This window comes from Panthera onca, chromosome B3 (genome assembly GCF_046562875.1).
Source record: "Panthera onca isolate mPanOnc1 chromosome B3, mPanOnc1 haplotype 2, whole genome shotgun sequence".
In the NCBI taxonomy this organism is placed as follows: Eukaryota; Metazoa; Chordata; class Mammalia; order Carnivora; family Felidae; genus Panthera; species Panthera onca.
The window spans coordinates 13,084,318-13,111,106 of NC_138344.1; the positions used below are offsets into that span (position 1 = coordinate 13,084,318).

The following is a 26,789-nucleotide window of genomic DNA, read 5'->3' on the forward strand; positions in this document are numbered from 1 at the left end:
CGTTCATCCGTGTGGCTTATCTTCATTCTGTACATTTAACTTTACAAGTAAATTATTTGATTTATCCATTCTACTTTAGATAGACATTGGATTGATTCCGCGTTTGTTGTTTTGTTTTATTTTTTTTTTTTAATTTTTGTTTTTGGCTGTTATGAAGAGTGTTCTTGATAATATTGATACGTGTTTCATCTGGGGGGCACGTGCAGTTTAGCGTCATGACTCCTAATGTGTGGTGCCGGGACATCAGCGTCAGCATCACCTAGGAACTTGGTAGAAATGTAATTTCCCCGTCCCCACCCATTGCCTTCAGTTGATGAGACCCAGCAATCTTGTTTAAAGCAGCCAGCCCCCTGGTATTCCCGATGCACACCAAAGTTTGAAACCCATTCCCCCCAAATTTATACCTAGGACTAGAGTTACTTGGTTACCTGATCATTCTCTTTAGTTAATGCCAACCATTTCCCAAGTGACTGAGCCATCAGGCATCAAATGAAAGTTAATCATTGCTCTGCGTCTTGGAAAACTCTTGGGATTAGCTGGCTTTTTCAATTTTGTCCATCTGACGTGTGAAGCGGTACCTTGGAGTGGTTTGAATTTGCACTTGCCTCATTACAGAGGAGATTCAATGCGCGGGGGCCTTTATGTGCCTCTTTGTTCTTCTTTATGTAACCCCTACCTTTTTATTGAAAAAAAATTCTTACGTTTCATGTCAGATGTCTCAATAATTTTTCCTGTGGTCTGTGCATTTTGTGTCATTGTTGAGGAACCATTCCCGGGCCCACGGTCATAAAGATATCCTTTACATTTTCTGTGGCTTTGCTTTTTATACTAAAAATTTAAAGCTCCTTTTGATTTGATTTCATCATTGTGCTCTGGCTCTCCAGGTAATCGGTCTCGTACCAGTTCTTGAATCTTCTGCTCTTTCCCAGGGGCCTGCAGTTTTCACAAGGTCATGGATCAAGTTGTGCTGTCCCATTGGTCTCTTGTCTACACCTCTATCAATGTTATACCAATATTTGGCTTTAGCGTGGTTCCAATTTGTTTTACCTTTTCAGGAATGACTTGGCTGTTCTTGGCTTTTTGCTTTTCCACGTCAGAGTTGGAATTGGTGTGTTGTATTCCACAAAACCAGGGCAAGAAAAACCAATATTGAAAATGAGGCAGACTCAGAATTAGTGAGTGAACTGTCAAAATCGAGACATTGAAAAATTACAGCAAAACGAAGCCAAATGAATTGGAAATATAAATAAGAACAAAATCAATGCAGTAGAGTACGTGTGTAAAATAGAACGGAAAATAAAGTGGAAAGTGGTCTCTTCGAAAAACTAGTAAGATTGACTATTCTCTTCTGAGAGTTTTCAGTGGACAGGGTAAAGGCACGCGTATCAGGTATTAAAAGGGGAAATTACCCAGATAAGGCGGAGATTGAACATAAAAGGATATTATGAAAACTTATGCTTAAAATGTTAAAAAATGTATGAAATAGGTAAAACTTGTAGAAAGGTGTCTCAAAGTGACTGAAACAGTATGGGAAATTTAATGGCCCTAAACCCATCATATAATTGAATCAGTAACTTAGTATCTGTCCAGAAAATAAAACATAAGGCCCAGATAACGTTAGAAGAAATTTTACCAAATATTCAAGGAACATATAAAACAAATCTTATATAAAGTCTTTCCAATTATCTTCTGGCTATTATCGTCTTCTTCTTCTTTTTTTTTCTTTTTAAGTCAGTTGTCGGTTTAATTTTTATTCATGGAGAGGAAATACTTTTCTTCTTCTTTTTTCCTTTTTCTCTCCCCAGTGTCTGCCTTCCGACCTTTATTTTGGTCATTAGTTATGTGCCTGCACGTGGTTTTCTTTCTTTTCATCGTATTTGAGTTTCTTTAAATCTGTAACTTCACATCTTTGGTAAATTTGGGGAAATTCTCATCCAGTATCATTTATAGCTTTTGCTCTATTCTCTCTTTCCTCTGTCTTCCTGGATTCCAAATTTTTATGTGTAGATTAAACTTTTCTCAGTGTGCCATATAGCTTTTTTTTTTCTGTTTTATTTTCTTAGTGTATTTATCTCTGCATAAAGTATAGATATTTTTACACAAATACACCAAATCATGAATCTTCTCTTTTCTGTTATGCTAGTAAATTATTTCATGAGCTCTTCATTTTACTCACCCCTTTAAAAAAAAAGTCTAGCTTTCCATTAGATCTTATTCTAGATATACCAGTTCTCTGCTGATATTCTCCATGCTTTTATCCATTTTCATATATATACGTATATATATGTATATATATATGCATATATACATATATATACGTATATATATAAATCATAACTGCTTTAAAATTCATATCTGGTGACTCTAACATCAAAATCATCTGCTTGTTCTGGTAGTCTTTTTTTCTCTTGATTGTTGGTCATTCTTTTTTATCCTAACTATGGCGAGTTATTTTTATTAAATGCTGGATAAGATTTATTAGAGTGTCATAGGGGATATGGACTGTGTTATCTTCCAGCAGAGAGGATATAGAGGAGGTGGGAAGAGTTGAACAAGTCCCTGTGATACAGTCAAGGCTGAAACGATCCAAGGAAGGATTTCAAACGTTTTGAGGATTTGGCTATTTCTAGTTTACCCCTGTACTTAGTGCATAGCCCTTCAGGTGTCTTAATAAAAGCATGACGCTTTTCTCTTGTCTCTCAAGTCTTAGCTGTCATAGTTTCTATGCACTCCAATTTTTAGCACCCTAGATTATTACATTAGAAACGAGCTCTATGCTGCTAATCTGTGCCCCATCACCATTTCGTCGCACATAGTGAATTGGTCCTAAATTGCGAATTGGCAAAAGAAAACAAAAAAAAAAATCCCTGAAGGAGGTAAAGGGGAGCAACCTAAGCTTCGCCTCATTGCATCTGTCTTCGATTCTTTTTTCTATAAGTTTTAAGATTTATTTTGAGAGGGAGGGGAGGGCAGAAAGAGAGGGTGAGAGGATTCCAAGCAGGCTCCTTGCTGTCAGCACAAAGCCCGACACGGGGCTCGATCCCATGAACCGTGAGATCACGACCTGAGCCTGAATGAAGAGTCGGATGCTCCACCGACTGAGCCACACAGGCATTTTGTTTGCTTTTGTGTGGGTTTTGTTTCCTGTGGGAAGATTGAGGTACAAAGCTTCAGCTTCATACCGCAAAGTTCAAGTTTATGTTTCTACTTCACACACCGGCTTAACACAAGAGTGTCTTAGAATTCCTTGAATCAAACCGTACCTCTCCCAATTTACGGGTTCTACTGACCCCTATTTTAGTTCTAGATTGCCTCATTACGCACAAATTAGCGTGTTTTTTTGTAAGTCCACGTCTATGGAGGTTCGTGTACACATTTGTCATTGCTCTGAGCACATACATGCTTGCATTCAGCCTTTAGACCAGGGACAATTTTCCGTCTCTTTGAAATCTTCTTATGCGTACTTTCATGAAGGTCTTTTGGTGATAAGAACTGATGGCTTTTGTGTTTCCGAAGTGTCTTTGTTTTACTCTTAAGGCAATTTGTTAGATTCAGTATTCCAAATGGAAAGGTGGAGATTGTATATATTCCATTTTCTTGCTTTTCTTGTTGCACTGAGAGGTGAAGTTACTCAAATTGCTTTTTTCTTTACAACTGAGCCATCTTTTCTCTTTAGCTGCTTTAAAGTGTTTCTTTTTTGTTCCCAGGTGTTTTTTGTTTTTTTTCTTCAGTTCTATGGCATTTTGTACGTATGTATTTATTTACTCGGGGGTAAATAAATTTATTCACTTGGGGGTGGGGGGGAGAGTGAGCAGGAGAGAGGAAGAGAGCGAGGGAGAGAGAAAACCTTAAGCCAGACTTGGAGCCTAACACAGAGCTCCTATCTCCTGACTGTGAGATCATGCCCCGAGCCAAAATCAAGAGGCGGATGCTTAACCAACTGAGCCACCCAGATACCCCTCTAGTATGGCGTTTTTTTTTTTTTTTTTAATTTTTTTTAACATTTTTTCAATTTATTTTTGAGACAGAGAGAGACAGAGCATGAACGGGGGAGGGTCAGAGAGAGAGGGAGACACAGAATCCGAAACAGGCTCCAGGCTCTGAGCCGTCAGCACAGAGCCTGACGTGGGGCTCGAACCCACAGACAGTGACATCGTGACCTGAGCCGAAGTCGGATGCTCAACCGACTGAGCCACCCAGGCGCCCCTAGTATGGCGTTTTTAGGCCTAAATTCCTTATTTATCCTGGTAAGGATTTTTTTTTTTTTTTTTTTTTTTTTTTTACTTCCTATATGGGTCTCTTTCAACCATTTTGGAAGTAAAAAAAAAACCATTTTTTTTACTTCCTATATGGGTCTCTTTCAACCATTTTTCAACCATTTGGAACCATTCAACTCTCATTTTATCTTCATATATGACCTCTTCCTCTTTCTTTCATTAATCCCCTGCCCCCACCCTGACCGTCTTCTCATCTCTATCATCCATGTCTCTTCACTTCTCTTGGATATCCGTATCTTTGCCTCTCTCGTCTACATCCTGAAGTAATTTCCTTGCAGTCATTTCTCTGTTCACCGATTTTCTCTGCAGCTGCTTCTCGTCTGTGAATCACTATACCCCTCGTGTTGAAGTTGCATCCTTATTGCTTTCTGTTGCTCCTCACCAATCATCCAGCTCAGGCTCCAGGGTCCACCTTTGAAATAATTTCCTTTCCTTCTCTACCTTCATTGTACTCAGTGCAACACCTTAGGTGAGCACGGCTATGGAGAGGTGCGTTTAGGGCCTCTTGACGCATGTATTGCATTTCTGTAATCCACCCTTCTTTCCCCTCTTCTAGATGCTAGCACCGTCCTCAAGCTCTAATACGTCCTCCGCGTCCTCTCTCAGATCATGACTGTGGTTGGCACAGGTGCCCTTCCGCTCACAGCCCCCCAACGGCTCAGCTTCTCCCTTCGAATAGACATCAGAGACCTTACAGCTGTGGTCCCAGCCCCTCAGGACTGACTCCCGTGCCTCTCCCGGTTCTTCACTTCTTTTCTAGAGGTCTTACTCATGCTGCTTCAGCCACAGAGGCACTGCCTATTCCTTGCGCGTACCCGTTGTGCTCCCACTTTTGGACCTTTGGATCCACTCTTCCTTCTGACCAGAAACCCTGCTCACCCGGATTTCCATACTTCCTCCAAGGGCTCTGCTCATATGTTGCCCTCTTGGCAAGGCCTTCCCTGGCCACCCCCACTTATAACTGCACCCCCAGCCCTGTTGCCTGGTATTCCCTTCTTTTCATTCCTGTTCGTTGTGTTGTGTTTTTTTTCCCCACATAGCAGTTTTTTTTTTTAATTTTTTTTTAACGTTTATTTATATTTGAGACAGAGAGAGACAGAGCATGAACGGGGGAGGGTCAGAGAGAGAGGGAGACACAGAATCTGAAACAGGCTCCAGGCTCTGAGCTGTCAGCACAGAGCCCGACGCGGGGCTCGAACTCAGGGACCGCGAGATCATGACCTGAGCCGAAGTCGGACGCTTAACCAACTGAGCCACCCAGGCGCCCCCCCCACATAGCAGTTTTTATCGATATTTAATATATACTTGGCTGATTTTATCTGTCTCATCCTTCATCCCCAAATACAATGTGAGTTCTGTCGAGGCTGTTTTGTTATTGCTGGTGTTATTGTTAGGAGCGGTGGTTGGTTTGCTGGTGTCCTTCACTCTTGCTTCAAAGTCAGCATGGTTCGGCTCTTTTCCGGCTGGAACCGTAGAGGGTGCAGAAGAAAAGTAAAAGAAGGCTCCCGCTGTGCCAGAAACCCGTAAGGAAAAGCAAAAGTATTTTTGCAGAGTTGAAGGTCAAGCATCTGGGGAAAATGTTTTCCCAAAAGGTGCTTCGAAAGGCAAGGAAGAAGCTTACTCACGAAAAAGCTAAGCATCACTTAGCTAAGTAGTATAGGCAGAGGTACAGCACTGAGATTTGCATAGCTAGTATGGCAAGAAGACCTGGAAACTTCCGCATACCTGTAGAACCCAAATTGGCATTTGTCATCAGGATTAGAGGAGTCGATGGCGTGATCCCAAAGGTTCAAGGACCGTGGGACCATGTATACCATGGGGGTACCCAAACCTGCAGTCGGTGGACAAATTGACCTACAAGCATGGTTATGGCAAAACCCACAAGAAGCAAATTGCCCGGACAGGTAACACATTGATTGCTTGATCTCTTGGTAAATATGGCAGCATCTACACGGAAGATCTGATTCACAAGTTCTGTACTGTTGGAGAAATGTTTCCAAGGAGCAAACAACTTCTGATGGCCCTTGAAATTATCTTCTCCATGAGGGAGCAGGAAGAAAAAAAGCTCACCCATTTTGTCGAAGGTGGAGATGGTGGCAACAGGGAAGACGAGATCGACAGGCTTATTAGAAGGATGAACCAAGGTATCTCCCCCGATTAGTTGGGTGATCTGGTCAGTTAATACACGCTTACTTTCACATTGAAAAAAAATTAAAATAAATCAACAGAGTTCACAGTAAGTGTTCAACAAATGTTTCATGAAGGGACAGTGAGCAATGAGTTTATACATGAAGTAAAGCAGTGACAGGAAACGGGGTTAAGATATGGTGCTCTGGGATGGGATGAGGAGGAAACACTTCAGAGGTGAGGAAATGCTCAAGGAGTAGCTCTCAAAATGAGAGCTTTGGAGCTTTTTCTCAAAAGCAAAATCCCGAACACCATTTCACGTGTTGGGGTCTGCAAATAATGTACTGTGATTGGGAATCTAGAAGTTGTGGTGGTTATTGGCTTAGGGTTGACAGTCCAGTAGGAGCCAGTTAAAGGAAGTTCTTAAACCTTAAATTACGATGTCTAAGTGTCATCACGTAGGCCAGGAAGCTATAACCAATTTTCATCAGGTTCATGGGCATGAGAAGACCTGGAGGTGTTTGTCGGTGTATACTATTGTTTTGCTTTATGATAGTGGGACATGTGACACTTTTTTTCTCTTTTAACCACAATAAAGGCATTTGCACTTTCTCGAGAAGGAGTTGCTTACTGATTTGTTAGAGCAGTGAATGTATACTTGGTCAAATTAAAAACAGATTCTTGTATTATTTCCCTTTTGTTTAACCTTGCAATTCTTTGGAAGAGAAGTCGCATAGCTTTGTTTCATCTTTACCCAGTACCTTTATTCTAAAATAACGTGAATGAGAATCTCTTCCCCCGAGTATGCCCTGTGCTTACAGGATGGTTATTCATAAAGACTGTATGGTTATTTCAGGAGACACTGGTTTTCCATGTCTAGATTTAATGTGTATTGTAACCTATGAACCGATTCTCACAATATTGGGGAAGACATGCATGTGCATTTTAAAAAAATTTTTCTAATTGTTTTTGATCATAAGGCAAGGACCACTCCAGTGGTTTTCACCGGAAGCTAATCCCCTCTTCGGCATTTTGCAGATAAAACACCTTCCAACTCCCTTGAGTACTCAGTCAAAGTTATTGAACTTTGAAACAGTAGTACCTTAGCCAAAAGGAATCAACTTACCCTTCCTTCATGCATCTTGGGATATTGCTTCTCAACATGACTTTAACTGAGTGGTCTAGTACGTTCGTAGTTTGGGATAAAGATATTTGATGGCCATTGGATTGATTGATTGCTTAATTATTTCCAGGTCACTTCCTAATGAAACCTGAGAAAAACGGAGCCCAATGGGGTCTGTAAAACTTTTTGTGATACGAGATAACATCCTTCTCATGTCATACCTAATCAAATTATACCTGGAAGATTTGTTCAAGTGTCTATGGCAGTATCTGTGATGAAGTTCTTCAGTCACAGCTAACTTGGAACCACAGGCATCACATATTTCTATCTTTAGCATTATCCTTAGCAAAACACGAAGTCTCTTTATGCATCACTTTTTTCTCGTCCGAGATTTGGCACGTATATATTTTTGTATCTGTTTTTGTGAAAATGATTACAAACAGATTTGGGGGCAAAAAGTGAAATCATGTTTGTAGCTAAAGGTTTAAGGTACTTTCTTAGAGTTGCTTTTTGGGGGAAGGCAAGACTGGGTCACCTTAGCATCCGCATTGTAGAATGCAGGGAGGAAACCCACTCTTATGTGGATCCTGAGAAACTTAACAGAAGACCATGGGGGAGGGGAAGGGGGAAAAAAAGTTAGAGAGGGAGGGAGGCAAACCATAAGAGACTCTTAAAAACTGAGAATAAACTGAGGGTTGATGGGGGGTGGGAGAGAGGGGAAAGTGGGTGATGGGCATTGAGGAAGGGCACCTGTTGGGATGAGCACTGGGTGTTGTATGGAAACCAATTTGACAATAAATTTCATATTAAAAAAAATTTAAAAAAACCTTAAATACTGTATTTTTTTAGATGGACAGTTTTCACTTTTACTATTTTTTATGTTTTCTGCTCATATTTACTAGTTATCATTCAGTGTATGAGTTTATTTTCCTTCACCTCATTGAGCATATTTTTAATAGGTGGTTTAAAGTTCTTGTCTTACAATTTTAACATATAATTCCCCTTGAACTTGGCATCTGGTGATCACCTCTTCCTTGAAAATGATTTACAGTTTCCTGACTCTGTGTGTGTTGAGCCATTTTTAATTGTATCTTAGATGTTAGGAATGTTATGCAGTAAAGACCTTAGATTTTCTTAAATTCTTTCAAATAAGGTTGATTTTTTTTTTTTTTTTTTTTTTTTTTGCTGAGTTTATTTATTTATTTTGAGAGAGACAATTCCAAGCAAGCTCTTTACCATTAGTGGGGCTTGAACTCATGAACTGTGAAACCATGACCTGAGCCGAAATCAAGAGTCAGACGCTTAACTGACTGAGCCACCCAGATGCCCCCACATAAGGTTGATTTTATTTTTTAAGAAGACGTTTAACTTCATGAAGCTCTAACTGCCAATTCTGTCACACCTCCTGTGGGTGGTGGCTCTGATCCCAGTTAAACCTGCTTTGAGTCTGCCCCACATCTATGGCCGAGACCTGTAGTAGAGTTCACGTACAGAATTTCGGGTTTTCATTTGCTTGTGCTCTCCTTCAGTCCACTTCTGTGCTCTCTGGTGGCCCTGATTGTCCCCAACTTCTTTCCATGTTTCCTCCCCTCAGAAAGAGGGCAAATTTTTCTTTTGAGTTTTAATCAGCTGGTATTATCACTGCGAGCACAGCTGTTCTTGAGGTAAAGGTGCAGAAACATTACAGATCTGGTTTCTTCTGCTAAGCTTTGAATTCCCCTGCAAATAACCTTGGGGCAAAGTCTCCTATCTACCTACCAACTATCAGAGTCTACTAATTATCTTCGGTCTTTTTTGCAAACTTGTTTTCAGGGTATTATTATTATTATTTTGCTGAAAAGTGTGTATTTAGGAAATTAACTCTTCATCCCAGATGTAAGGAATATGCATTGATTTTTAAAATGTTTCTTTTCTTTTTGTAAAGTAAGCTCTACACTCAACGTGGGGCTTGAACTCACGACTCTGAGATCCAGAGTTGCATGTCCTACTGACTAAGCAACCAGGGGCGCCTTAAAAAGATTTCTAAAGGCACTAGTGTCTCACTCTGAAAGAGTTTTGAGCCCTCTGAATATTTAAGTGTGGCTCCATTTTTGTTGTAAAGCACTTTCCGGTATTACTTAACTGTACTTGATAGAGGCAAATCTTACAGCAAATGAGGTGTTTACCTAGCACAACAGCCCTCTAATAGTAGTTGATGTGCAAGTAATTTTGTTAAAGACATTTTATAAATAGCTTTATGATGAAGAACAGAAACTAAAAATATGCTATTTCCTAATTTTTCCCAATAGTTTCATATCAGTCTCTTTTCACTTGAAGTTCTATTTTGCAATATAAGAAAAACAATAAAATTCCACTTATCCAGTAGACGTTAAGAACTAGTAACCATTTAGCATACAGTTAAAACTCCCAATCCTGAAAGAACTTTAAGAACAAGGAAAGGGAAATAGGTAACAATTAGGAAAATCTGTGGCTTTCCCTAGTAATCATTCTACTATTTTTCTTTGCTTTTCTCTATGTTGTTCATATTAAAGCAAAACAAGACATGAAAGTAAAAGAAAGAAACCCTTAAAAAGAAACTGATAGGAATATGTAAATTATAAAACAGTAAATAAAGCTGCTAAAGCACACCAGATTAATAGACTAGAGAAAATCAACAAGATAAAAATACACATTGATTCAAAAATTGTTTTTAAAATTCTACACTTACTTGTTTTTAAGAAGTATAGAGATTTAGCACTAAGAGAATATCTAAGTAACACATAGATTGGAAGGCAAAAAAAAAAATTGCCAAGATTTTCAGTGTATATGATTTTCCACATCAGGTCTCCATAAGGATAGACTTGAGATCTCCTGGGATGCCTGGATGGCGGGCTCAGTCAGTTAAGCCTCTGACTCTTGGTTTCAGCTCAGGTCATGATCTCACGGCTTTGTGGACTCGAGCCCCGTAACTGGCTCTGTGCTGGCAGTACAGAGCCTTCTTGGGATTCTCTTTTTCCCTCTCTTTCTTCCCCTCCCCCACTTGTGCTGACTCTGCCTCTCTCAAAATAAATAAACAAACTTTAAAAAGAAAAGAAATCTCCTACAACTAGTAAGAGGGGTCAGGAATAATGTGAACAACATATAAAAATCAGTACTCCAGTGCCCAAAAGTAACTAAAGTATATAAATTTAAAATGCCCCCATTCATAATAGTATCAAAAGTCTTAAGTTACTTAGCAAAATAATAAAAAAAAAACATATGCAAAGTCAGTATGATGAAAGTAATAAAATATTTTGAGATATTATATAAAAGTCATGAATATATGGAGATATAATCCATATATTATGGATTATATCCTTATGATTCAGAAAGCCAATATCAAGATATCACTTCTCTCCAAACAAACATAGATTCAAGGCTATCCCAATGAAACTGTCACCAAGAATTTTATGGACTGTTACAAGTTGACTCTAAAATACATGTGGAAGGGTAAAGTACGAAGAACTACCCAAGATAAATTTGAAAATGAGGTAATAGAGACTTGTTCATTCATATGTCATCTGGTTACTCAACCACAGTTAAAGATGTGGTCTTGTAAAATAGAAATATGTATCAATGGACAGGATTATCGTGTACATAAGTAAACACTCTCCTATGGGAACTTGGTATGGAGCAGAAATGGCAATGAAAACAGTGAAAAAATAGGGATCGGTACCACAATCTGATTGTAAAAGTTGACTATAAGGGAAAAGTTCAAACTGGAAGCTTGTTTCCAATTATAAACCAAAAGATACTTGAGACAAAATAAGAAACACACACATACAATTGTCTTTTGGGAGAAAACATGATGAGATAACTTTATCATGTCAGAGTAGCATATGATTCCTTAAGTAGAACATTGAACATGAAAGGTACAAAATCTAAGATTGCAGATGAATATGTTTCACTACATTAAAAAATAAAACTGCTGTTTCTACTTAAATTTTCAATGATAAGAGAGTATAATGGATAAATTACAAAACATTCATTTGAACAGGGTACCATATATTAGTTAAAATGAATATAGTGGATTTATACCTACACCATCAACAATCTATGAAACATGCTATTGAATAAAACATTTTAGAATGATCCGAACATTTTGATGTTGTTTATGTTATTTCTAATATAAACCTTCAATGTCCTTAGGCAAAGATTCACACCCATTTTTGGTTGGCTTCTGGGAATGAGAGGAATAGGTTGAGGGAGCAGGTGAAGATCGACAATGGGAAACAATTATCTGACATGTTTTACTTTAAAAAAAAAGGAAGAGTAATACATAAATTGGGAAGAAAAGTGACAGTACGTTGACAAGACTTCATGGGTGTGGGTGCATGGGGATTAGTTACATTACTCTATGTAAATTTTTTTCATTCTTAGAATATTTAGTAATATGACATGAAAAAATTATCCTAGGCATAAAGCATGGAGTATACCAAAATAATGGCATCAAAATAATCCTGTTGCCAGAACCTGAAAATAATATAAAAAGGTTAAATAGATAACACATGTAACACATGGGTATCTACGCAAAAACATCTTCAAGTGTTGGCAAATACCATACAAATGTACATTAAAAGATAATTACAGTCCAGTTAAAAAGAGGTTTCTTCCAGAAATACAAGTTTACTTCAATATTAGGAAATTATAAATATAATACACCGTGTTGAGGTTGTAAAATGAAAAGGAAAAAAAACCTTCTTTGTTTTAAAAGATAGTAAACCCTCCTCCTTTCCTGATTTTAAAAATAATAAGAAATAAACCCTCGTTGAAATTGATGTAAGTATTCTTATTTCAAAAATATTTTCCTTTATCAAATGTTTTCATAAAGGATTCCTGAGATATTTTTAAAATATTAAGAGTAATAAGATGAATGACTGTATGTCAACTTTCTAGTTTAAAAATGATTTATTATATGTGTATTCGTAATGTGAAATGATTTATATAGCTCAGACTAAAGGTCAGCATCATGCTTGATGATAGAAAAATAGAAGCATTTTCATTAATTTCAGGAGTGAGACCATGATGTCCCTTTCAACAGTTTTATTTAAAATTGTTTAGTTAATAATAATAAAAGTAAGTACACATATTAGAAGGTTATAGATATTAGACAAGAGGAAACAGAAGCAGGTCATTTGTAGATTGTGTGACTATATTCTTAGAACTCCCACCCCCCAAAAAAAAATGAAATGAAAAGCTATTTGAAATAGTATGAAAATTTAGTCATGTTACTAATTTAAAAATTGGTACGTACAAATTATTAGCTTTTAAAGCAAATAATTATCTTCTTGAAACATAGAATACATGATTAAATTCAGAATAGCAACCAAAATATAAGAAGGAAATCTATAATATCTGCAAAAATAAAACTCTAGCATGGTAGAAAATGTTTTCAGTAATTAGTGAAACAATACTGCTTTGGGAGTGGAAGATTTAATACTTAAGATGCAATAACTTGCCTCTTCTAAGTTGATATGTTACGAGAGTGACTTTTTCTATGAAATGGTCACAAACTCAGAGGCCGATAGAAACTGGGCAGGTGTAGCACAGTTCTAGCCCATCATTTCCTTGTGACCAGCCAGCCTCCAAATTAGAAAATTTCAAGATTTTTAAAGAGACTTTGGCTATCTGAAGTTTTCATTTGGCATATTTGGATTTTTAAACATTGGCAGCCAGTTTCAAAAGTCATCACACTCTATAGTTCAAGTAAACCTTACTGTTGGCAAAATTTGGTCTGTGGCCGGACTCTGTGAGACCTTGGGTTTTTCCATACTGCTTTAATAATTCTGGTAAATCTAGGAGCAAAACACTGACTGTGGTTGACAGGGTCACGGGATTTCCAGGTATGGGGCTACTGTATTGTCCGTTTCGGAGTGCGACTGGCCAACTTATCTCTATACCTTCCTCATTTTACTTTCGGTTCTAAAACTGTGTTAATTGCGTGCGTGTGTGTGTGTGTGTGTGTGTGTGCACGCGCACACGCGTGTGTCCCTGTCTGTAACTGTTCTTCAAAGCTACCATGGACAGAGTGTGCTGGATTTAATTTCCTTAAGTCAATGAGAAGGACTTTAAAATGACTCCCATCCTGATTTTTCAAGCAGTGATTTTTGTCTTGTCCTCCAATCAGGTATTTTTGGTCGCCGTCTGGAATTTTGAACTGTACATGATCCCCCTGGCCTTATTACTCCTCTTCATCTACAATTTCATCATTCTCACAAAAGGGAAGACGGGCAGCATCCAGGACAGCCAGGTGAGCAGAGATTCCAGTAACTGTGACATTTGTCTAGGGAAAGACGTGTGAACGACAGCAAACCACCACCACCAAATCATGGCCCAAGTGCTCTTGGTTTGAGAGACGAGGAGAAACTTGGCACACACGTTCATGTTCTAGTGGAGGACTTTTATTGGGTGTAACCTAGAGCGTTCCTTCTAGGTTATGTTCCTGAGTCTTGACCTACCTTCTTAGCAGGAGGAGAGCCCCCGGGTGCTTGGTCATCATTACCATGCCGGCCGCGGATTTCAATGTGTGCCCATCTGGTTCATTGCAAGGTTACTGTGAATTACCTTCCCATCCACTGAAAAGACGCCTTTGATGTCTCCTTGAGCTCCTTCAAGACACAGAAGGCGTTTGGGAGGCTAACTCAGGCCTTTCCACCCTAACACCCTTTGCAGTTTTTGCCTCTGGCTGAAGCCTTCGGAGCTTTGCCAACTGCCCGGGAAATCAGAGGGCGAGTGGCCGTGGGCACCTCTATTTTGCGGTGCCCAGGTCTTATAAATCTCAAGCTTCCCATGGTGTTGAAGGGAGCACCCGCAAGGCCTCTTCTCAAAGACCTACCCCAGCGTCTGCTTGTCATACTTATTCTCTGACTCGGCTTCCCTTATTCCACGTATCCCAGCCCAAAGAATCTTTTCCTGCTCTGGGTTGGCAGGAACTTGTATTTATAGACTTGCTTCATGGTATTATCTTGGCATCCCAGATTCAAGAACCAAATTTTTAAAACAGAAATCTAAGAGGGACGCCTGGGTAGCTCATTCAGCTAAGCGTCCGACTTCGGCTCAGGCCATGATCTCACGGTCCATGAGTTCGAGCCCCACGTCAGGCTCTCTGCTGACAGCTCAGAACCATGACCTCGCTTCAGATTCCGTGTCCCCCTCTCTCTCTGCCCCATCCCCGGCTTTCACTCTGCCTCCCTCTTTCTCTCTCTCAAAAATAAACATTAAAAAAATAAACAGAAATCTAAGATTCTGAGACATGATAATAAAATATCTTCACATTGGGTTTTTCCACACTCAAAAGCTGACCAACTTCGCCCACTTTTCCTCACAATGCTATTATTTTTTTTAAATGTCTGAAATAATGGATATTAAAAGGATGTTTTGCTGTCATTTGGGATAGAAGGGAAGTAGAGAAAAGAGTGTTTAGGCAGGGAGCAGAAACATCAAGCAAATTCAGAATTCTATTCTGTTTGATATTTGATTGTTTAATGCAACAGCCACAGGCATATATCAATAATGAGGGGCCTAAAGATGCTAGAAAAAACTAATAAGTAAATAGCTTTAAAGTACAGGATTGCTTAAGGACTAAGCTTCACAGAGGTGCAGATGAAGGGAATTTTCAGAGAAACATCTTTAGTAAAAAGTGCTGTCAACTAACATTTTTACAATTTCTTTTTTATTTAATTAAATTAAATAATTAATTTTTTAAGGTTTATTCATTTTTTATACTTCCAGAAGTGTTCTTTTTTTTAATTTACATCCAAGTTAGTTAGCATATAACACTTTTACAATTTCTGATCATATTTACTTTTCAGCTACATCTATGGTATGTGTGTTTATAGCGTGTGTGTGTGTGTGTGTGTGTGTGTGTGTGTGCATGCAGAAATGTGTATGTATTCGTAGGCAAGTGTCTCTACACGCACATACGGGTACATAAGTATACATAAGTGCATGTGCATATAAGTGTGTGTGTATATAAAATCTTTTTAATTTACAGAACATTTTCAAATTTGTTACCTATTTTTTTAAGTTTATTTTGAGAGAGAGAGAGTACGTGTGTGTGTGTGTGTGTGTGTGTGTGAGCGGGGAAGGGGAAGGGGAAGGCACGAGAAGGGAAGAGAGAATCCCAAGCATATTCCGTGCTGTCAGCACAGAGCCCGACATGGGGCGTGACCTCAGGAACCGTGGGATCATAACCTGAGCTGAAATCAAGAGTTGGACGCTTAACCGACCGCACCACCCAGGCCCTCCAAATTTGTTGCCTATTTGAATCGTGATAACATAACCACGGAGGAGGCAAGGATTACTATTTTCACTTTATACTTGAGGGAACTAAACCCCAGAGTGGCAAAGTGATTTGCTCAAGGTCACACGGCAGAAAGTGCTGGAACAGTGTCTTAAGCTGAAGACTTTGTCCCAGGCTGAAGACTTCTAACTCCTAATCACAATGTTTTTCCTCCCACAATGTGTTTTTATTGCATGTGTTTTTACCCATTTGCTTTCACGAAATGTGTACCACCGACCGTGAATAGGTGAGTTCTCCAGCCATCAGCGGACTGTCACACATTGCGAGCTGCCGCTCAGGGGAATTCTGGGGGTAATACAGTACCAGTCCTGGAGAAATTGCCTGGTAACTGCTCAGCGGTTTTATGGCGGCTAGCAGAGGACTCTGGATACTTCAGAGTTACTCTTTTTTTTTTAAGAACGTGAGAGTGACAATTCTGTTTCCTACCGGAACAGTGGCATCTAAACAGCATGCCTGACCTTTGCAAGGTGGTTGAGCAGAAAGGTAAGCGTTCAAGCTCAAAAGCCACCCTGGTTTTCTACTCCCCAGCGTTTTGTCTGAGCTGCCGAACCCACTGGACTGGGTACCAACATGTGTTGGCTTTTAAATATTGCAGTGTTGGGATTACAACTTATCTACTCAATAGCCAAGATTTTTTTTTTCAGTTTATTTATTTTGAGAGAGAGAGAACGAGCACGCGAGAGAGAGGGAGGAGAGGGAATCCCAGGGAAGCTCCACACCATCAGTGCAGAGGCCCACGTGAGGCTCAAACTCCAGAACCATGAGATCATGACCTGAGCCGAAATCAAGAGTTGGACTCTTGACCAACTTAAGCCCCCCAGGCGCCCCAAGCCGAGATGGCTAGACCAATCTGAACAGGCCTGTTCCCGGCACCTGGTGCTTCGGCCTCCGGACAAAAGCCAGGTGCCTGTTAGTCCCAGTCAGAGCCTAAGTGTCCTCCCCTCACCTGTCCTCAACCCCCCTCCCCAAATCACAAGGAAAACAATAATAATGCACAGAAACCTGTAACTTATTCTTGAGATTGATTATATTCAGACTAATGCATTTCCCACTGTCTAATGTTTCAGTAATGGCCCCAAAGGAAAAGAGCAGTCATTATAACAATGAGCCTAGCACAAACCGAGTACGGTGTTCTCAGCCTTAACGTAGCAGTTGGCTCATTTGTCAGAATAAGAACCAACTGTTTACAGAAAGTACAGCTTGGCAATGCAGTTTGAAAGCTGGGTGCCTTCAAAGGGCACTCGCCTAATAGCTTTATTTATAGTTAAGTTTTACGTAGATTATGCATCCTGTTTTATAGTCTTGCCACAGTGTCCCTGAACTTTCAAAGCACTATTTTTTCCAAGAGGTTATAACGTATTCAAAAAAAAAAACACTAGCGCGTCAATTATGTAGAAAACCTTACAAAGTGTGTACGGGTTTAATTTGCATTTGATCGTTTCGGCGGATGTCATATTAACAAACTGTGGGTTTTTTTCCTTTCAGGAGAGCACAGACGTAGACGAAGAGGAGTATGATGATGACAAGGTACGTGTGCTCAGGAAAGCTCGCGAAAGGAAACGTTCGTGTTGTCCGCAGATGGCATTTTACCTGGTCGAGTGAAACCCTGTTTGAAAAATTTATTTGTTTGTTTGTTTGTTTGTTTGTTGGCATTATGGAGTGTCCGGGATAGGAATGTTTTTGTAATTTATAAAGGATATCGGTTTTTAAAGATCTTGTTAAGGGAGGATATAAAAGGGGTAAAATATAAGGGAAAACGGAGGTATTATACAAAGTGTACCTATAGGAGGCTTGTCATTTGATGCGAGTGAAGGTGAGCCTTCCCCTGGTGTATAAAAGGTACATAAAAGGTAGTCTAGAAAGTCCAAAGTAAATCAAGTGAAACTGCTGTTCCTTTAGCCTCCTGTCTGTGCTCCGTGGGGTGGTCACCCACTTTGGAGCCTGTCACTTTCCCAGCTGTTGCTGGCAGTGTTTTCAGCTATATGTCTGTGTACATCTGTCCTTTTCCTTCTCCTGGGAGAATCTCTCAAATCGGCTGCTTTTGTTGTCATTACGCTTTCAGACAAACCTTCTGGAATATAATGAAAAAAAAAAAAAAAGTGAAATGCCAAATGAGGTGCTACCAGCTTAATCGACTTCCAGCCCCCTAGAACCTGTGGGTGTATGGGGTTTGCGAGGGGAGCGCCTGGGAGGCTTGCGGGAGGGGGGAAGGGGGCAAACGGGGGAATCTTAAGAGTTAAGTATCCAGTATAAAATTCCCAGAAGATAGCAGCGAATTAAACCCTGGCTCCGTGACACAAACAGCCTTAAAATTAATTGGGCAAGCCAGATGGTTTTGCCCATTTGAAACAACTTGGGTGGATTACAAAGCAAATCTTGTTTGTTGTGCTAAAATGATCGCTAATAGCAAAATGATAAAATACAGTAGAATGTGTTTTAAACGGAAGTGACTCTTTCCAGAACAGGGTCACGCAGACGCAACTTTCTTCTCGACGGATTGATGTGAGTTGCTTCCGACCGATATGACTCCTTGAGCGCGAAACGGTTGTAGCCAGGCTAACGTGTGCCGGTGGGATGTTTCGCCAAAATAAACACGAGCACTCATGAAATTGTTTTAAACCTTTACTAAGCAGAATTCTAAAATTTGATTTACCAAGGCTGGGAAGTGGGGAAGATGTCCTTCTGTTTGGCTCTGTTGAAATGAGCCCTCCGTAGAAGAGGGAGTCATCTGCCCTTTAGAGATAATCGTGACCATGTGTCTGTGGCCCATCTGCGGAGGGCATCCAACAAGAAGGCAATGAATGAGAAAGTGGGGTTCAGTAAACTGGCAGGCAACATATCCAGGCCGTGGGGTCTGGACCAGTGGTTGTCACAATGCACCCGTCTACTCAGGTGCCCCAAGGATTGTCTGCGGGGGTCTGGGAGTCTGGAGGTAGAGCCAGTTGGGCTGTCCTTCAGGCCTTTCTGGGCAAGGACAACGGAGTTGGAACCATTGCATCTACATGGAAGAGCCTTGGAAGCTTGCATTTACCCAGGCATGGCCCTCCCCATGGCAGATGGGCCAAACCCGATCCGCACAGAGGGTGTTGGCATCACGACGTTCCCCATTTCCTTCGGGGCGAGTCTGTTCTGGAGATACGTTGATTGTCGTATTTTCACAGGACCTTTAAGAGCCATAGCACGGCCATGCGTGTTAGCTTCCTCAATTTTATATGTCTATGATATCATCCAGAGGAATAAATCTAAAACGAAGTTTTGACTTCTCTCTATGCCTCCTTCTGCTTAACACAACCCTTCACCTGTTAGGGAGACTGGCGAGCTTTGCGGTCCTTATCAGTATCTTTCCACTCGCACTTTGCTACGAGAGCTGTAAAATATGGAGGGATTTTCAGCTTCAAGATTTCTGGAGCCCGCATCATCCACATATATTACAGTCCATCATTTCTTCGCATACAGCAAGCTTCCACAACTGAGATGTGCTCCTCAGAGACCTGCCCACACAGGCACCGGGCTGTTGCCCTCCACAGTGTGCTGTTTCCAGGGGCTTGTCCACAGAGCCCTTCTGGCTTCTGTTGCATGTTAGACGTGACAGACCAGGCTTCTGGGAACTGTAACACACCCAGTGAGCGATGAGCTGTTTACAAATTATAAACACACAGCCGTTTCCTTCCAAACCAGAAGAACAGAGGAAACTCCTTTCTATCCAAACTATCCATCTTGAAAGTGACACTCCTTAATTGCCAGTGCCCCTTCCCACCAAATACCATCACAGGCGACTGTGGAAGATGAAAGCATGTCAGGGCCCCTCGGCAGAGTTTCCTCAGGAGATGGGCACATTCCCGTCTTCTGCCTGTCTCTGATGCACCGACCAGGACGTGGTCTGGGGTCTGTCATACGTTTATTGTCTGGAGGGGGGATTGTTGTAAAATGACATCACTATAGCCTCTTGTTCCTTCTAGTTGTCAGACATCTGTGGGGGTGACCCGTATTAGAAGCCAAATGAGACTGCACGATTTTGTCTCCCTTTGTGTGGGGGAGGAGCAGTGGGGGGGCTTTCAGAAATAACCTAGAACCTTCAAGTGACTAGTTTTTTGGCTTTTAGGAAACTAAAGGTACAGACTAAACTTTGAAGAGAGGAAATCTTTCTCTCTTATTCCTGACGGCCCGCGCGAGAAATGGCTTGTTACAAGTATAGTTTGCTGGGGACCCCTGAACAAACAGAGAATGGCTAAGTTCAGCCAACAGCAATCAGCTGACATTTCCGATTTCTATTAGATTCCATATGTGGAATTCTTCTATGTGGACCTTATTTGTACGGATGGATTACAATGAAAATTGCATTAATTTTCTGCACAGTAAAGGTCAGTAATTGAAGCATGAACCAAGAAACTATTGTGTAAAATGCTGTATCCCATACTTAGGAAAGGTCACGCAAAGCAATAATATCTTGTTTTCATTGCAGAAGGTATAAATACTTGCATTAGAGTTTCTTTCTTTTTCCAGCCCAACAAATGCTTACATAGAATATTCAGCAGTTACTATTAACATCAGCAAGAAGAAATCATAAGGGCATGTAACAATAAGAAAACCCAAAAACACAAAAAACAAAAAAAACAACCAAAACCCTGTCTGTTGCTATCATAAAGATTCTGTGTTGTGATGTCTGCACTGTGAGTTGGTGTGCTTTTAACTCGGCTGTCAGAAATAGGGCTTGAATGATTTGTTCTAGAATTATCGATGGGTGAACAATTGTCTTACAGTGTTTGGTGGGGCGGGGGGAGACGTCGCTGTTGCATGTCAGTAACGGGTGAAAAACAGATACGGATGTTTTTAAGAAAATAAACATCTAGGGGCACCTGGGTGGCTCAGTCGGTTAAGTGTCTGACTTCGGCTCAGGTCATGATCTCACAGCTCATGAGTTCGAGCCCCACATCGGGCTGTGTGCTGACAAGCTCAGAGCCTAGAGCCTGCTTCTGATTCTGTGTCTCCCTCTCTCCCTCCTGCTCACACTCTGTCTCTGTCTCTCTCAAAAATAAACATTATAAAACTTTTTTCAAAAAAAATATAACTATAGGGGTGCCTGGGTGGTCAGTCGGTTGAGTGTCCAACTCTTGATTTCGGCTCAGGTCATGATCCCAGGGTCATGGAATTGAGCCTTACATTGGGCTCCACATGACCATGGAACCAGCTTGGGAGTCTCTCTCCCTCTGCCCCTCTCCCTTGCTCGCTCTCTCTCTCTCTCTCTCCCTCTCTCTCTAAAATAAAAATAAAATTAAAAAAACTAAAAAGTAAACATCTAATACATTTTTATGGATCCGTTGTGGACCATTTTACCATGTAAGGATGTAAATGAATATGATATCTCTACCCTCTCTTCACAAATTAGGATGTCGTCATTAAAATTCAAGTCCATTTTAAACCATCAGTTTCGGTGTTTAACATGGTTTCCATTCTCCAAACTGATTAGTCCACTCATCCCAGGCAGAGCCTTCTTTTTATTATTATTATTTTTTTTAATGTTTATTTATTTTTGAGAGAGAGAGAGAGACAGAGTGTGAGCAGGGGAGGGGCAGAGAGGGAAGGAGACACAGAATCCGAAGCAGGCTCCAGGCTCCCCGCTGTCAGCACAGAGCCCGATGCGGGGCTCGAACTCAGAAGCTGTGAGATCATGACCTGAGCCCAAGTCGGACACTTAACCACTGAGCCCCCCAGGCGCCCCCCAGGCAGAGCCTTCTTAAGGAGAGAAGCATGTGGCATACATATTTCACAGGAGTTCTTGCTGGCATTGAACCTGCACAGTCCTTCGGATGAGTGGGCTAGGCCCACTATGCCCCATTCATTATGTTTTCTTATTCTAGACAGAAAAAAAAAAAAGATCTATCTCATCCCAACTATAGTACTTCCTAAAGGGGAGACCGTCATGCTTGGAGGAAGTTTCTTTTACAATCTCACAGCGAGAGTAGTTTCGCTTGGGATTCCTTTGCGCCTTCTTATGAATGCTCCAAACACAGCAAATTAGTTTGATTAGTGATTTTTTTTTTATCCTAGTGACAGAACAGTGGTACTTTGAAATGATAAAGTATGGCATTTTTAAGAAAACCCAAAGTCAGACAGTATCTTTGAAAGGTTAGCAGTAGTTTAATACATACACATACCCACACTTTCAGGGCATATGCGATTTATACGCGGGGCAAATTGCAGAGGACCTGTTTAAGATGATTTTCAGGGAAATAAAGTCAATGGTTGCTCTAATTTAACTCCTTTTAATTTGATTTAATGTGATTTTTAGTGATGAAATGATTTAATTGCTACCATTTCTACCAGACCATCTTACTTTCAAGACTTTAATATTAAAATGGATTCCAGCCAAATCTTAATTATCAGTTTACGCATGTTTTGAATGAGAAGGGATTGGCTTCCTTATTTCCAGCAGTCTTTTCTCCGACACACTGACTTGCTCAGATTTTTCTTTTAAAAGTCAAACCCCACATTCTTGATTACTTTTTGAGGTCATCCAGAAATGTCATTAATCTGATCTTTTTTCTTAAAAAAAATTAATGTTTATTTTTGAGAGAGAGAGAGAGAGAGAGAGACAGAGTGTGAGCGGGGGAGGGGCAGAGAGAGAGAGGGAGACACAGAATCGGAAGCAGGCTCCACGCTGTGAGCTGTCAGCACAGAGCCCGACGCGGGGCTTGAACCCACGAATCGTGAGATCATGACCCGAGCCGAAGTCGAACACTTAACTGACTGAGCCACCCAGGTGCCCCTAATCTGACCTTTTTAAATTTTTTTTAATGTTTATTTATTTTTGAGAGACAGAGACAGAGCGTGAGCAGACAAATGGCAGAGAGAGAGGGAGACACAGAATCAGAAGCAGGCTCCACGCTCTGAGCTGTCAGCACAGAGCCCGACGCGGGGCTCGAACTCACGAACCACGAGATCATGACCTGAGCTGAAGTCGGACGCTTAACCGACTGAGCCACCCAGGCGCCCCTGATCTGACCTCTTGAAGCATTACTCATCACATTACTATCAGTCTCACTAATATTCCTAGTGCTTATGTATTTTCTATGTGATTTCTACTGTAAGGATTATACTTGCTCAGTATGTTATTCCCAATATTGTGAAATATGATAGACTGTAAATTAGATGGATTGTCTATCCTTCGATTTCCTTACGTGCTCTAACAGAATGAAGTCAGAGACTCTGTCTTTATGGACTACCGTGTCTGGATATTTAATTTCTCATTGCCTAAAATTATTACATCATGCTAATTAGAGTACATCGGACATTGTATCTCAGTCATCCGTCAGTCATTGTTTTTCTGAGGATAGTAGCTGTTCCTCGGCTTTCCTGATGAAACCCCATCTGTTTTTGTGGTTTGCCCTAAATCCGGACTATCCAGTGAGTTTACAAGATAATTGATAGCAAGGCGAATATATCTCTCTTTTCCTCAAGGGAAAAGTAATAATTTCTAGTAAGTAATAAATGACACAAAAGTAATAATATTATTTCAAGTATTAGTTAAATAATTATATTTATACAAATATGAATAGGGGCACCTGGATGGCTCAGGTTAAGGGTCCAACTCTTGATTTCAGCTCAGGTCATGCTCTCATGGTTCATGGGTTCAAGCCCTGCATCGGACTCTGTGCTGACAGCTTGGAGCCTGGAACCTGCTTGCGATTCTGTCTCTCCCTCTCAATCTGCCCCTCCCCTGTTCGCGCATACTCGTGTGCCCTCTCTCTCTCTCTCTCTCTCTCAGAATAAATAAGTAAACTTTAAAAGATAATATTGGTAGAGTGTTTACAATGTGCAGACTGTGTTTATATATTTGAGCCCATTCAGTACTCAGACCATTACATTTGGTATTAATTCCCCCATCTACAAATTAAGAGAAATTTTAACTAGATAGGATAGTAACACAAATGCAGTTCTTCTGACCTAAATCAGGTTTATTTTTGACCCTGCCACACGGTCAGGCAGGAAACCTGTCATTAATGTATCGGTTCATTTTTCTGCATTGTTTTACATTTATGGAGTGTTTTCCCCCATGTCGAGCCCCTATCGGTACAAAGATTGAAACTATAAACATGGAGCTCTAAGTAAATAATCAGTATAGTGCGATGGCTTCTTTCATTAACGTTGGCACGTTATGTTGGGCAGTGACGCAAAATCGAAGGCACCCGCACAGCAAAATCAACAACCGCCAAGCATTGTGTGTTTACCTACAGTAGTGACAGAAGGCTGCCTCAGTACTTCTAGAAAACCACTAGCCCTGTTTGCCTTGGGATGGTATTTGTAGCGTCCGTCAGTTGGCTCGGAGAAGCTTCATGAAATAAACCTTCCTGAGCTCCACATTCCAAATCGTCATTTTAGACTGTTGCCGACTGTTCCTTTGTGTCTTATCACCACCTTCCTCTTGACGATGTTCATCCTTTTACTTTTTCCAGCAGTGAGGTTCTTTTCACACGCCAAAGAAACGTGTTGGTAAATCTCAGTCAGCGTGGAAGCACTTTGTGTAATGAACAGACATCTCCCCAGTGAAACGGCACACACCTTGGGGTTGACTGTGTGCGTGCGCGAGTTCACACACGTTTGTGCGCGTGCACGCACACGCACTCGACATCTCATGGGAAGAAATCCTAAAGACAGTTCCCAGTGCAGTAAGCCAGACTTCCCAAAGAATAATTTTTAATCTCCTGTCTCGGAAATATTGCTTCTTATCCTTTGTTATGACAGATGCTGAGGGTTTTTTTTTTTTTTTTTTTTTTTCTTTTTCATGCTCAATGCCACTCAGTCTGTTTCTGGTGTTTATAATTCTCCAAGCTTTCAAATTACAGGCTTTTAATAGTCCATAGGATAAAACAGACCAAATATACTCCCATGGAAAGTCCAAAGTTATATTTTTGTGTCTCTGCTCTAGATGGCTGCCATTATTGGAAAGATCTGGAGATGGAATTTTGCATTGATCGCTTTTGGGAATGCTTCCCATCCTGTGACACATACTACTCAGGTTTTAAACATGTCAGAAGGATTTTTTTTCTGACATGGTCAATTTTCAGGACTATCTCCCTGGTTTGGCTTAGGTAATTAATAGAGAAATGAGGATTTTTTTTTCCCCAACATCAGAACATGTGGGAGAGATTTAACGTAACACACTGATTATATAATTAATTCTGAGTTGCAAATTCATTTTGATGGTGTGAATTCTCTCCCAGAGGCTCAAAGCTAGTTTATTGCACCTACAGGGCCATAGTCATTGGAGACGTGGGGGGAAACGACAAGGCCTGAAGAGGGATGAATTTGCCTCCTGATTTATGTTTGGTTTTGCTTTGAAAGGAAGCACATGATTTGTCCTGAATTCAACTGATGACAGAACTTAGCCAAAGGACTCAGGTTTTGCTTTTTCACCGTGGAAAAATGGCAATCTTACACTCATCTCCGTATGATAATATACATTTTTAGGTTACATGCTTGGCATTTGTCTTACCATGAGCGCCGCTCTTTCTTTATAGGGCATAAGAAAACAAAGGAACCTTATGAAATTTGAATTCTGTGTCTGGAAAGTTCCATGCTCTCATCTCTTCCATCGTATTGTGACACGGGCTTTGTCATAAAGGAGGCCCTAAATCATACGAGTTGACTTACGCCTCCCTGAGTTTTCAAGTTTGTCGTAAGAAATACAACCCGTTCTTTCTCAGATGCAGGGATGGCAGAGTCAAGTGCATGTGGAGACACAGTCATCTTGTGCATTTGCTTAATGACACTAGTGGCCGCTGCTATTTTTATTACGCATTTCCCTCTATAAATCAGAAGCCTCCGATGTTAGGGCAACATAGAAGCACACGCGGTAACCGTTCTGTCTTTCTGAATGAGTCTCTGTTACTCTTCCCAGGCGATTTGGTAGCAGCAGCAGCTGTAATGTTGTGTTTGCTAAACTGTTGTCACCACATTCCGTGGTTCAATCTGAGACGTGTAAATAAAGCCAGCATGACGCGGGTAAGACCGCCAGATGATCTTTCGTACAACGCAGGGCAACATGAGCAGACTTATCTTGGAAGACCACTGCTTTCGAAACTCTAAATCACCTTAGTCTTCTTTCAACCAGACCAGAGGTTTCACATTCTTTTCTCTCTTTGCATTCTTGAAGGGAAGGGGCTTCGGTTTAGGAAGTACCTGGAATGCACCACGTGCTTTACATACTTTATGATGTGAATGATATTTAATTCTTCAAACAATCAGGAAAGGATGAGCCTTTCCCTTTTTCCAGACAGCAAAGTCGGGACTCAGGAGGAGTGAGGAGTTCGCCGTGATGGCAAACCGAGTGGATGTCAAGACAGAGTCAAACCCAGTTCGTTCTGACCAGAGCCTATTAGTTTACATAAGGTGCAGGTCTGGGTCGAGCTGGGAAGTCTCATGGTTTGTTTGTTTTTTCTTCCGACTTTTTACCGGTTGGCACCAACAGCCCCTGGGTACCCTGAGCTCTTAAATACAAGAATGGAAAGAAATATTTTCAAAAGGCATTATTTAACATACACTCGCGTGAGTATTGAGCAAAATCGTGCTGGAAAGAAAGAGTAGGTGGAAATACGTAACGGAACAAAGTGTCTCCAAATTATATATTCTACAGTAAGGAAAGAGAACAGGCAGCCATAGACATCATAGAAACAAATGTCAAAGAGAACAAATGCGTGCCGAATGCCTACCTTGCGAAACGTCTGCCAGACACTTAAGGGGCTTCTTGTAATGGGGACACACTTGCTCTGGAGTGAAGTTCTGGACTGGAATCATTCCTCTGCCACGTGTCCTTTCCTTGCCCAGAAAATTTCCATTTACCGTTTTCCCCTGTCTGCGCAGGCGTTGACCAGAGAGCTCACAGACACCGCGTTAAATCCAGCAACTAACCAGGCATAAACCCATCTATTTTCCTGACGCTTTT

At 40.8% G+C, this 26,789-nt stretch overlaps 1 protein-coding gene, 1 long non-coding RNA gene and 1 pseudogene across 6 annotated transcripts in view; all 3 read left to right on the forward strand.

Moving 5' to 3' along the window:
• Positions 1-26,789, forward strand: part of LOC132668744 (uncharacterized) — a 324,417-nt gene that overhangs the window by 243,704 nt on the left and 53,924 nt on the right. The window lies entirely within an intron of this gene.
• MCTP2 (multiple C2 and transmembrane domain containing 2) overlaps positions 1-26,789 on the forward strand; it is a 239,439-nt gene that overhangs the window by 187,724 nt on the left and 24,926 nt on the right. For 3 of the 5 annotated variants that reach the window (XM_078448970.2, XM_078448965.2, XM_078448973.2), the window contains 2 exons: positions 13,673-13,795; positions 17,333-17,374. In XM_078448970.2, coding sequence (XP_078305096.2) covers positions 13,673-13,795; positions 17,333-17,374 — 165 coding nt within the window. Of the gene's footprint in view, positions 1-7,657; positions 8,360-13,672; positions 13,796-17,332; positions 17,375-18,307; positions 26,787-26,789 lie in introns of those variants that run through there. The other 2 variants (XM_078448969.2, XM_078448972.2) reach the window with 2 other exon arrangements.
• LOC144616729 (large ribosomal subunit protein uL30 pseudogene) lies at positions 5,549-7,651 on the forward strand (annotated as a pseudogene).